Below are 12,206 nucleotides of genomic sequence, written 5' to 3'. Positions count from 1 at the left end.
GTGACCTCACTTGCTGTACGTGGTTGATAGCGTTCTGTCGTCAGTGGCAGGTCATTGTACGTTCCTAGAATTATTTTCATGCTACTCCGGCGATAAGCATAGTGGCCACAACAGATGGAGGTAGCTGCGTACTTAGGGTCTAGAGTTCGGGACCGCCAAAATCAATGACCAGGCTGGAGTCAACACAGCAACCGTGATGAGAACCATGCTGCATGCTGTATTACCCTACCACGCCAATACCAACAATATCTCGTCATGGTTTGTTCCACTTAATCCGGAACAAAGAGCAATATTCGAAATTGATGGATATAGATATGGCCACTAGCTCATCAGTTATGGGCAAATCCGACATCTGACTATATTGACCGAACTACAGGTGACGACTAGAACAACAAGTTGAGCGCACATGAGTGTCCTAGAACAGAAAAAAATATACTGTACCACCTTCAAATTAATTACGCACAGTTGTACTATTCAATCTAGGGTCCATCATCAATGCCCAACAAATCTCAGAAAAGCGCCTTGGACTCACTCACCTAGATCAGTATTCAACTGCATCTTCATCGTCTGCGCGCATGCCTGATTCCTCCTTCGTTCCAACATCTACCTCCATTTCTTCTGTCTTCGATTCGCGTTCCTCCGTCTTTTCTTCTGTCTTAGAGTCACGCTCCTCCACCTTCGATTCAGAAGGCTTGGGCTCATCGGAGGTCATCTCCTCGTCCTTGTTGACGTGAATTTTTTCGTCTGCCTCGGTTTCATCTTTCTTTTCCTTCTTCCTTCTGGCGTCCTCCTCGGCAACACGTAGTCGGAGCTCCTTAATTTCGTCGATACCGGCAGTACGCTCCCCGCGGAAGGTGGACCATTCGGATTCGGCTGCTTCCTTAACCTAGGTAGCAAATATTAGTACCGGATTAATCGATGCAATAATGGTGAAAGTAGATATCGTGCCATCTACCGCGGTGTATTTACAGGTACTAAGCTCACCTTGAATTTACGTTTTTCTAAAAATGCTTCCTGTGATGCTGTGAGTATCGCAGGCAAATAAAAGAGAGGTGGAGGGTGCGATCGTGTTGGGAGAGCTAGAAGAGTTATTGATGACGGCTGGTCTTCCATGGAGTCAATGGATTGGACGTCGTCAGATGTACATAGGAAGTGAGAATAGAGTGGCAAATGTGTTCTTCGTAGCTTATACTGAAAGACAAGGTCGTTGGCTCTTGGAAGATAGAGAATATTAATGTGAAACGCACGATTGAATCTTTGAGTTGAAGTTCTTCTTCCTTTCGATTTGCGGCGTTCCGGTCTTTCTTGGCTTCTTCAGAGCGTCGAACTGAGTCAGTCTCCTTGCGAAGCTTGGCTTGCAACCGCTGGTCTATCATCTGGCGCTTTTTAGCCTGAAGATAAATATATACGTCATTCCAATAAGTAAACGCGTGTATGGATTATGCTTACTGCTTCACTAGCATTCCTTTCTTTGTCCTCAATCTTCGCCTTGTTCAGCGTGCCAAGAACAATACCAAACATGCTCTTGCCTCGCTTGCGCTCGCCGACACCAAGGTCAATGCGAGGCCGCTTTCTTGCAGGCTGAGAGTCTGGTTCTTGTCCTGTGTCCATCTTGTCCCGGGTGTCAGTATCAAGTTTCGCTTCAGTTGCTGGTTTCCTATATGTGTTTATTGAAGGTTAAAATAGTGAGATATAGCACACGGCTCACAAATTTGTCGACATTGTCTGATGGTAGCGGGTGAACAATACTTTCAGTGACGGGAACTGGGCTGATTATGTCACATTTGATTCAAGAAAGGAAGTGTGACACGTGGTTCACAACTTCGTCCATCGCCGCCAACGAGTCCGACGACCAAAGATGCCGCCCCCGCCCAAACCTGTACCAGCCAAGGCAGGCCAGACATCCTCCAAGACTCCTTCAAGACAGCGACATCCACAAAAGCAGCAGCCTGCTCCACTAACGGACAGACTGAAACGTCTGTTTACTTCCCTCTGCGCTCAAGTTGATGGTGGGCACTTTACAAATGCGATTCGTACATGCAATAAGAGTCAGTGATGCGGTTTCAAAATTATCATGATCCGATATTGATGAAGTCCATAGTCTTGCGTCTAGATCCAAGTGATCGCGATGCACTACGGACGAAGCTTTTCCTGCTTCTCCAAACTGAGCAGTACGACACTGCCCTTGCACTTATCGCTGAAATAAATGAACAATGTTCGTTTGAGCGGGTATATGCATTATATCGTCTTCAGCGAGAAGAAGATGCTGCTCAGGTGCTAAAGGAAATCAAGAGCAGTGGAAAAGAGCCAGAGCAGAGAGGCGCGATGCACTTGGAGGCTCAGTTAGTAAGCATCTGGTCATGTCATTCCAATATCAGAACGAAAATAATTTATCTGGCAGAGCTATCGCCAAGGATCGTACCAGTCATCCCTGAATATTTATAATGAACTTCTTGAAACAACTGATCCTGTACGTTGCGCGCTTTGCAAGTAGTTGGCAACTCATTCACGTATATGTACCGTCCTTAGTCTTCGGATGAACATGCAGACATTCTCACCAATCTATCAGCCTCCCAATCACACCAGGATTTCATCACAACTACATTTATGCAAGCTATGTCTCAACTCCCTGGCTCTAATGCCTCAACGTTAGAATCTGCGCCACCACCCGTTCTCTCCCAACCAGCTTCGATCCTCGTTTCTGTGGAAGAACCCACGAAGAAGCCGGAGGCTGTGGAAACCAAAACGAAATTGCGGACAAAACGTGCACCGAAGGGAGTCATACCAGGCGTGTCTCCTCCACCGGATCCAGAAAGATGGCTGAAGAAGTCAGAACGAACTAGTTATACACAAGGGAAAAAGCGTAGAGGTGCAGGAGGTGGTGCGACTCAAGGTGCAACTGTTGGCGCTGAAACTGGGCCTGTTTCTGCTGGCGTCTCGCACGGTGGAAAGACTGGTGGGAAAGGCAAGGGAGGGAAGAAAAAGTAGTGGAACGGCAGGGTATCTAATATGTGCAGAGCTTATTCTGAAATTCCTAATGCTGCATTTCAGATCACGAGCGAGTTATGTCTCTCGCTTTCATGATATATATATATGAGATTCTGCGGGTAGATGACCGGATCGGAAACATGTCTTGTTGCAAGGGGCATCGGAGCGCTGCCTCGAAGTGGGAAAACCACTCATCCTTCCGTCCACGATGTTGGTGAGGACAAGAGAACTGATTGACAATATTGAAATCCGCGGAGCTGAGCCCCACACAAGAAGATGAAAACAAAATTGTAATCGTGAAGGGAGCTATCGACTTTGAGGAGATGAGGTATTATATAGAACGATCACCGTAGGCTCAGACAAAGAAGATCATATAGATTTCGATATAAAAAATTGAAATGAAGGTCTACCCCGCGCGAAGACCTAGCTTACGCTATGTATCAATCCAATCGGATATGAAATCGCCGGGTGTTGGCCTTTGAGTCTCACATTAGACGTATTAAAGATCATGTACTATCTCACTAGGGAACTTCAGGAGCCATTTGCTAAATATCCTCAGTATTCGATGTCCCCGTAAGAATGCTTGAAGTCCCTGAGTCGGTAATTAAGATGAAGTCGTGACTGCAGGGGCAGAGGTGACAACTGCGCTGGGACTAGCACTCGCGGTGGGAGGGCAGAGAGCAGTGGGCATTGGGACACTAACGGCATCCCATGCATTAGGGTATGTACAACCAGCGACTTCTGTGGCAGCCAGATTAGTATCAGACGAATCATACCATCCATTCCCGATGATGACCGAACTCGGAGGACTTGGAGTAAAGGTAGGTGGCGGCAGCGTCGGGATGGCGCTTGTCGACGTGTAAGTGGGAAGCAAGGATTGTGTAGCTCCTGCGGTGAGTCCACTAATGGACGTGGGCGGATACTGGCCATACGAAGATACTAAGACGGGATTGATTGTCCCCGCACCAGGCCCACCGGTCTGATAGGGCTGATAAACGCCGTCGAACTGTTGAGCGGTGACGCCTAGTGCAGCGCAAGTCCCAGAAGCCATGCGAGGGTCAGTGGGCATCCATCCCTGTTGCAATCCTAACTGGTACGACCAGAGTGGAGACGCAATTGTATTGTTAGACGACGGCCCAATCTAGACAATAATGTCAAAACGCACTCAATTCCTGTGTTCAATCAAAAGTCGAAAGGAATAATGCTTACCTTCCAAGTCCAGAAAAACCAGTCCTGAAGGGCGTCCATGCTCGCTAATGCGAATTGCTGGAGCCCGGTCTTCATGGTATCATTCCACTGCGACGAGTCTAGAAAGAGAGAACATGACGGCGCCACGTCTTGCGTATCCTCCACCCCATTGAGATACAGTCCGCAATCATTGAAGCCATTGCTGAATTCGCCAGCGAAGGTGACGCCAAATGCTGTTTGACTGCCAGTCACGTATTAGCTTGATAATGAGACACAATCTCAATGATTACCTAGCATTCATCGCAGTTGCCCACTTCGAACAGGCTAGAGTTGGCCAAATGCCACCAGCATCCAGCCCAGTTCCTGTCGCTATCGGCTCGGTATTGGAATTACCGTTGAAGGCGAAATAAGGGTGACTATCCATAATGATCCGATCCGATCCCTCCAAGAACCCTGCCCAGGACGAAAGACCTTGGAAACCATCATGGATTGCAATATACGGTCCATTCCCTTCCCCATAACCTGTGATATTGCGAATCATATCGTGGGCCTGCAGGTAGCTGATGGACATATCGTGTGTGAGAACTACAGAAAGAAGACAGAGTGGCAAGAACTTACAAAGATGTCATCTGATCCATGCCGATGACAGCAACCCTAGCTTCGTTCATGATGCCAAAGACCGGTACAACGTTCTTCCACTCAGGCTGGGAAATGAATTCAGCAATGATCCTGATATAACCAAGAGCGCGTTGAGCGTTTGCAACACCCATGACTCCGTTGAGAAAGTTGATTTGCCCATATTTGCCGGAGTGATTGAAACCTAGGCAGTATGTTAGATTGCCCAACAGCGATTTTTGGAGACAAAGCATACCATTCTGAGAGCCAGGAATTGTGTGAAGATCAAGATTGACTCGAAGGCCGTACTTCCGTGCCCATTGAAGGACTCGCAAGATATATCTGGAAAAATCGCAGTGACACCCGTTAGAACGTTAACGTGAACTTGGACGTTCACGCCATCACTTACGGCCAGCAAACCTGCTCGAGAAAAGGCTCGAAATCCCACTTCTCAATGGCCCAAAATGGTATAGGTAAACGGATCCAATTCAACCCAGCACCGGCAATTTCTGCGATGTCCTGCTCGGTCTACGATAATTAATTTGATTGACGTCTCACATGAAATGGCGATGAACTCACGATGAACGTCTTGTAATGCTCCTCAATCTGGTTCAATCCACCATTGGGGGTGTCTGCAGCCATTAGTGTGCTTAGTGACCATTCATCAATGGCTTCTGGATAACTCTGGAACAGAGCAGGTGAAATGAACGGCTCAAGAACAAAGAGGCCGCCAATATTTACGCTAGGAACTCAAATGTTAGGCTCTCATAGAAGGTTGCATCATGCCAACTAGGCTTACCCGTTAACTTTATTTGTACCCCAGACCCAACTTTCATTCAGCGGTGGCGTCCACGAGTTAGGACGCGCACCATTGTTGAATGGATCATTAGGATCATCTATCCCTGTGAGCATTGTATCAGCAGCTTGAACAGTATAACAAAGAATGCGATATCATAGGAAATCCTTCAGGAGTCCTGCTACGCAAGAATAAATCTACTCACAGTATCCTCCGAATGGATTGATGTATGTGAAAGTTGATCCGTCCGAGGTAGTGACCGTAGAACCATTTGCCCCGTAAGTTGGACCGGCGTTAGAACCAATGGACGAAGGGTCCGAAGAACTAGTTCCTTCGCTCATGTCCGACTCATGATGCTGGTGTTTGATCACAACAAAGTAGACTGGTACTACCACCGCAACTGCTACCAGAACAGCGGAGAGAAACAATAGAACGGGGCGTACGTATGCAGCACCCTTCTTTGAATCTGGCGAGGATGTGATTTCCTCCCCACACTTGAGACCTGGCTGTTGAGATGGTGATAGTGAAGAAGAGTTGCATGAAGTGTAAATGAAGGAGTCGCGGGGAGTAGTAGTTGCTGTCTCGGAAGTCGAAATCCAAAGAGGGTGCTTGCTATTCAAAGGAGTGTCGGGAGTAGCCAAAGGGACCTCTGCAAAGCTGTCAGGTCTCGATGACATCTCAATCGTGTAGTGAAGACTAGGGAGGGGACGAAAGCACACCGAAAGTCGGAGGTTGTCAACATAAATGCATTTTGTTGTTCGGTCCCATGGCCGGCAAACATGTGAGGTTGGTCATAGTAGTACATAATGTAATGCTCGATCAAGTTCACTCCTCCAGTCTAAGGAAACTAACCTCGTATGTACTTACTAATTGATCGACAACTTGAATGTCTGCCGTTGCGATCCGACCGTCGGAGTACCTTTATGTGTTAAACACCAAGTGGAGATTCAAAGTACCACAGGGTGAGACGGTAAATTGTGCTTTCCGGGCCTCCTCGGTTGCAAGGCGTGGTATCTGACATCCCAACAACAGTACTAGTGACCACTGAATATCATCCGCCATAACTCGGGAGGGTGTCTGCAGTAACAATGAAGGCAGGGACATTGATGCAGGCAGACAAAGCAGGACACTCAACTTCACATATCGTCCCGATCGGAAGGCACGAGTAAGAATTCGAAGTCGCTGACTAATCTGTTAGGAAAGCACGTCATGTAGCCAATAACAATACTAGTATAGACAGTCTAGACTGAGAAATCTCGGACCCTGTGATAATTATTACCCTAAGTTCTACATGACCAAATGCATTGATGTTGTGATCATGATACTATCTCCTGCTTGCTTTTACAGGAACAAATGTCCGTGCCGGTTTGGAAACGTGACACAAATTATCAGGTTTGGGGTTGAACAAGCCAATCGATACTGCGAGGAAACTCAAGGTGGTGGTACGTTTTATTAAGTACATCGAGGTCACGGGTGTAGGAGAGATATATATCTATCCAGTGTAGGTGTGATAGTGCTATGATTAACAAGAAAATACTTACATATGGCATCAAGTGTGTGATGATATTTGCCCAAGATGTGATCACTTCCCATCGTTGACGACGTCCTGTAAGATGGGCCGGCCCTTGAGGATCCCCTCTTCGATTCTCGGAGTTCTCGGTTTCTTCGATAGCGGTTCGTTAATACTAGCCGTTGTTCCATTCTCCTTACTTCGCTTCGCAGGACTGCGAATACCACACCGTTCGCTTTGGAATGCCGGGTGCTTGACATCTGCATTGGCAGGCAGCGTCAATATCCAGCCCCACTCGTCCATGAGCGCTAAGAACACCGACAAAAGTTTAGTCGAGTTCAAGGTCTTTCGGGAGCCGATGATGATCAACTTCGCCCGTGCACGTGTGAACGATACATTGACTCGCCGCCAGTCCTTGAGTAAGTCTCCAATCTGCACAAGGAGCGTTAGCTCGTGCTGCATTTGTATAGCTGCAACCGATAGAACGTACCTGCCCCTGGTCGTTGGATCTGACCATGGAGATTATAATACAGTCCTTATCGCGTCCTTGACTTCTGTCAGCTGTGAGGATCTCTATATCCTTCCTGTCTTGAAGAAGGTGGGACAGAAGTTTTATCTGCTGGCGATAAAGAGACATGATTCCAATCTGGTCCTCCTGGACTCCCGATTTCAAGAACGCCTCGGTAATCTGGTACACAAGCTTGGCCTCGACATCATTTTGGACGAGGTCCCCAACCCTTGAATCACGGGCAGGCAAGTGATCTGTATCAACGAATATGACTTTGGAGCTAGTGGGGAATATGGTAAGTCAACTTGCTGCACCACATGCTGTGAACCGACCTCTCTGATAATAGATGCTGCAACCAGCAAGATTCCTCGCATAGGCACATTCCCGGATCCAGTTTGTCAGTCATAAACTTGTTAGGAATAACGAGTGTGCGCTTGGCCACTTCCTCTGATCCACATCGCAGACGATCTCCGTATATGAGCCTGTTCGATAGCTGCATAATATCCTCGTTCATGCGATATTGATATGTGAGATCGACTACCGCGTGTGGGTGTGCTTCAGAGAGGCGACGAAAGAGAGATGTTTCCAGGCCGCCTTTCCGCGCAGCAGGATTGCGGACCTGGACATGTATAAAGGGGAGATCATGATATGTGACAAAAGAAGCTCACTAGCGGGGGAAGCTGGAAATGATCTCCAACCAAAACGAATTTCTCAGCAAACCGCAGGGGACCTAGACATGTGGGCAGGGTAATCTGAGAAGCTTCGTCGACGATACAAAAGTCGAATGTCCTGCGAGAAAAGAGGGCACTGGTGGGAGATGGAAAATGTGGGCAAGCAAAGACATCGACAGACAAACGTACTGATCAATCGACAAGCATGTAGTAGCAACAACTGGTGGTGAGATGACCTGGTTCTCTAATTCCTCGACCGTTGTGGGCAACCTACGTTCAGAAAGCGTAAATCTGCGAACGCCAGGATGCATCTGAACATCAAGTATGAGCTGATGTACCAAGGCTTGTGGTTTCGGAAAGACACACCTTATCTACATTGCCAATTCTTAAAATGCTGAAGTCTACATCTTGTAGCTTGAGCAATATCGTGTCAACAGCCGAGTGAGTGTATGACGTCAAAAGGACTGTCTTCCCCATGGCCACGATGGTCCGGATTAGCGCAGCAATTACGGTTGTCTTGCCCGTACCAGGCATCCCAAGGATGAGCGCGTAATCGTGTGCACTCAAGGCCCGCTTCATCGCAGCAAGTTGACTAGGGTTCATACCTGAGCTTGTAAGGACATACTCCGGAACATGTTGCAGGTCGTCAGCGATGGTCTCTTCGTCATCGAATAAAGGACGTTGCAGGTCCACCACAAGCTCTAGACGCCTGACGTCTCCTTCCGAGTAGAATAGTTGGGCTAAATTATCTCTGACCCGCGCCATGCCACCTGATAGCTCGTCCTTGTCAATTCGGAAGAGTACAGCTGTCCTTGCTCCTCGGAGCGTCACCAGTCTGGCTTCTATCTTGTCTACACTCAACTCATGATCTACACCGACAACCACGGTCTCCGGTGTTAGCTCCACGATGAACCCTCGCGCAAGAGCAAGAAGATCAGGCTCAACGGAGATTGTAATAGCATCTCCACAGCTCATGTGCCCATTCAAGAATGAAACGCCATGAGCAGCAGAAGCACGAACGAAGCAATAAGTGTACTGGTGAATCTTGCCACTGTTGGGAACCTTTCCCGGCTGGAAAGATGCATCTATGACCATCGAGTTGAAACATCTGCCTTTGTCCTCGCGTTCTTGAGCGGACATGCACCATAGTTCTTTTCTGAATCGGGTGGCGTCTTGTTCTTCAAGCGAAATGAGCTCCTCCCATTGTTTAAAAAACGCAAGATGGGAAGGTTTCAAATGTGAGGTTTTGAGGTCGTACACGTCTGCAATTGGTGAGGACGTATCAACAACGTTCTCAACAGCCTGTAGCCATGATATCAGCAGAACCCATGGAACAAAATGAGAAACAAACCTTGCGAAATAGCATACAAGTGTCCAACGCATAGCACCTCTTGCACAGCCTTTCGTCGTCAATCGTAGGAGGCAGAAAAGGCTCTTCGAGCTCCTTTTCCTTCCCATGTGTATTCCTACGCATAATATATGATGCCATTTCGTTCCTTGCACCTATCAGTGCTCGAAGCTCGTTGCGGCTTTGTGGGACACGGACCACCTCCTCGCTCTGGGTGTAGTACAGTAGCCCACTCGGAACGTCGACACCGTACCGCTCTGCTATCAGGAGGGTGTAAAGCATGGTCTGAGCGCGATGTTCCATCCCTGCTACAGCTCTACCAGTCTTAATCTCAAATGGCATTGTGTGTGTGCTCCGCAAGGGTTCCTTCTTAACATGCTTGTCGATTGTGCTCTCAGCAATGACCGCCTGGACGGTGGCATCGACCTTGCCTTTAAGTCCATAGGTTGGAGACCAAATGTCTTCTTCCACATCATGGAGTTGGGATATAGCAAGAAGGGAGCTTTGATTCGCTGCCGCGCGGGTGTTTGTGAGAACTGCATCAGCCTATAACATCAGTTTTAGCAGTCAAATATGCGCAGTTACTAGCAACGATCACTTTTGGCGTCTCAGCGATGTAGCGTTCAGAGAACACTCGAAGACCTTTTGAACGGGCCTTGACTTCGCGTTTTGCTTCGTCGACGCCGATGTTGATCTTCACAAGCTCCGCAAGATTCTTCTTGATGATCTCCTCGGTATGTCCTTCAATGAAACGGTCGTCCCATCGTTGTTCAGCCATACATATTTGCATAACCTCGTGAACCATGTTACCCCATATGAGCGATGGGGTGACATCCAAGCTCGAACGGACAAGGGCGGAGAGAAGTGGTTTGCGCCTACACTGCGGAGCGTTAGAAAGTGCAGTAGCTGTGATCAAAAGGTCTGGATGGTTGATCAGAAAATTGACTTTGGACGTTATCTTAATTATTCCAAAGGAGCCAAAATCGCCAAGGACGTTGATGATATTTCCTAGGTCACGTTAGCATAGAAACGAAGGATATAAAGACAGTTTACCTTTGCGAATATCTGTGTCTACCCAGTCGTCGCGGAGAATCACTGTTCGAGGATCTCCACTTGGCTGGACACGCACAGAAAGAACCTGTAATACTCTCTCATGACATAGTGTAATCCATGCAGCTTCAGGTTTCCAAACCTTTTGAATCATTTCCGACCTGTCATCTCGAACGTCATCAACCAGGCATCGAGTGCACGTCTCTTTGACGTGTCGCTTCGCAGGCATTGCTACCGTCTGCGGAGCTTCAATAGGGGTACCGTGGTCAGTAGAATGCTGAACTCACCCCGGACTTCACCTGAGGCTTCTTCGGAGTCATAAAGTCATCTTCCATGTCTGCCCAGTCCCAGTTTTCAGCGCCTTCAAGAAGCACATTCACATCCAGAGCAGTCTCATTGACGGGAGGAGCAGTGGCAGACAAAGACGCGGATCTCCTTGCAACAGGAGAACGCTTGACAGAAAGCGGCAAGCGACCGGGCGTTTTCTTCTACTGAGTCAGAGCAATAGGTACATTCGAGTAAAAACCCACCTTCATTGGCGTCTTCCCACAATTAGATTTCTTTGGTGTAAGAAAGTCTATCTCCATATCATTCCAGTCCCAATTTTCTGCGCCATCGAGAAGCATAGAAACGTCGAGGTTATTTTTGTGAGAGCTAGGACGGCCGCCCGCATGTTTCGAGGGCGTTTGTGGAGCGATGGAAGAGCAAGAAGCTGTTCGTTTGAGCTTGGGTGGACCTTCTGGTTGGCGTGCCGAGTCGAGACCTGAAAGCAGGTTCTTCATGAAGACATCTTCATCAGGAGTGTTCGGTATCGCTTGGGGCATGACAAACTAGAAAGATGTGAAGTTTCAAAACACAGTGTGTATCCTTAAGCTTCGACAATTGATTGCAGTGGCGCGGTAACGTGATTGTCCACCAGAATTCGCGACGCGTTTGTTGCCACCTGTGTGGTTGTTACTTTTGAACTCCGCGAATATTTCTTGTCAGTCAGCTTGCATCGTCTCACAACCGAACAACTTATGTAAACAGTTGTAGGCGCTCGCTTTGAGAATCAAGGAGACTAGTGAGCGAAGTGCCAGAGTCAATCTTCCCGCAAACTTATCACCGAGTGCTATTGCACTACATGTACCTATATCTGGCCTCCCAATCTGCCCCCGGGTAGGAACGTGACCCTGGCAAGTACTTAGTACTGCTAACGACCTTCGAATGGCTTTGAGCTTTACCTGTTACAGTTTCACTCTTTTTCCTTTCACCTCTTCACTTATTCACATTATCACATATTCACAGAACATTCTATCATATTCCATCGTATGATCCTCTTTTCTTTTTCTGATTCGCTATTTACTTTCCATCTCCGATTCATTTATTAAAGCTCCGCTTTAATTCCCTTATATATACTCTATCTCTTACGCTTGTATTCTTTAACTTGACCTACGCAGACCAGGGCCTGCAATATACTGCTTAACTCGCACGACTCGTACATAGGTGTACGCTTTAGACTCTTTGTGACCGTTTAGCCGTTCTTACGAACG

The 12,206-nt window shown here is 47.7% G+C and overlaps 4 protein-coding genes across 4 annotated transcripts; 1 reads left to right on the top strand and 3 right to left on the bottom strand.

Annotated features, from left to right (window-relative positions):
• Positions 1 to 541: 541 nt before the first annotated feature.
• Positions 542 to 1,611, bottom strand: BJ212DRAFT_1304416 (uncharacterized protein; the record flags this gene model as incomplete). Its single annotated transcript, XM_041333603.1, has 4 exons — positions 542 to 886; positions 985 to 1,191; positions 1,248 to 1,391; positions 1,450 to 1,611. The coding sequence occupies 4 exons, from the start codon at positions 1,609 to 1,611 to the stop codon at positions 542 to 544; spliced, it is 858 nt and encodes a 285-aa protein (XP_041186759.1).
• Positions 1,612 to 1,858: 247 nt separating this feature from the next.
• Positions 1,859 to 2,988, top strand: BJ212DRAFT_1284791 (uncharacterized protein; the record flags this gene model as incomplete). The annotated part of the gene is made up of 4 exons (XM_041331846.1): positions 1,859 to 2,048; positions 2,102 to 2,346; positions 2,402 to 2,470; positions 2,530 to 2,988. 4 exons carry the CDS (start codon positions 1,859 to 1,861, stop codon positions 2,986 to 2,988), a joined length of 963 nt encoding a protein of 320 aa, XP_041186758.1.
• Positions 2,989 to 3,290: 302 nt separating this feature from the next.
• BJ212DRAFT_944021 (glycoside hydrolase family 5 protein) lies at positions 3,291 to 6,344 on the bottom strand. Its single transcript, XM_041344411.1, has 11 exons — positions 6,307 to 6,344; positions 6,031 to 6,253; positions 5,793 to 5,975; positions 5,591 to 5,693; positions 5,371 to 5,533; positions 5,201 to 5,319; positions 5,048 to 5,133; positions 4,795 to 4,996; positions 4,467 to 4,736; positions 4,198 to 4,417; positions 3,291 to 4,129 (listed from the first exon to the last, which is right to left on the bottom strand). The coding sequence occupies exons 2-11, from the start codon at positions 6,125 to 6,127 to the stop codon at positions 3,593 to 3,595; spliced, it is 1,980 nt and encodes a 659-aa protein (XP_041186757.1). The 5' UTR covers positions 6,128 to 6,253; positions 6,307 to 6,344; the 3' UTR covers positions 3,291 to 3,592.
• An 825-nt stretch (positions 6,345 to 7,169) lies between these two features.
• BJ212DRAFT_1284790 (Dna2-domain-containing protein) lies at positions 7,170 to 11,456 on the bottom strand (the record flags this gene model as incomplete). Its single annotated transcript, XM_041331845.1, has 10 exons — positions 7,170 to 7,529; positions 7,588 to 7,885; positions 7,938 to 8,224; positions 8,462 to 8,587; positions 8,643 to 9,578; positions 9,628 to 10,170; positions 10,223 to 10,632; positions 10,678 to 10,762; positions 10,817 to 10,920; positions 11,225 to 11,456. 10 exons carry the CDS (start codon positions 11,454 to 11,456, stop codon positions 7,170 to 7,172), a joined length of 3,381 nt encoding a protein of 1,126 aa, XP_041186756.1.
• Positions 11,457 to 12,206: the final 750 nt, after the last annotated feature.

The sequence above is a fragment of the Suillus subaureus genome (assembly GCF_016647635.1).
Source record: "Suillus subaureus strain MN1 chromosome Unknown BJ212scaffold_62, whole genome shotgun sequence".
NCBI lineage: Eukaryota > Fungi > Basidiomycota > Agaricomycetes > Boletales > Suillaceae > Suillus > Suillus subaureus.
This window is presented reverse-complemented; position numbering and strand designations above follow the sequence as displayed.

What these genes read in the sequence shown, in the direction of transcription:
- BJ212DRAFT_944021 (XM_041344411.1), bottom strand. Translation starts at nt 6,127, where the DNA reads ATGCAACTCTTCTTCACTATCACCATCTCAACAGCCAGGTCTCAAGTG. An exon ending in GGTACAAATAAAGTTAACGG is followed by an intron (nt 5,534 to 5,590) that starts GTAAGCCTAGTT and finishes TTGAGTTCCTAG; the next exon opens with CGTAAATATTGGCGGCCTCT. An exon ending in AGCATTACAAGACGTTCATC is followed by an intron (nt 5,320 to 5,370) that starts GTGAGTTCATCG and finishes TAATTATCGTAG; the next exon opens with ACCGAGCAGGACATCGCAGA.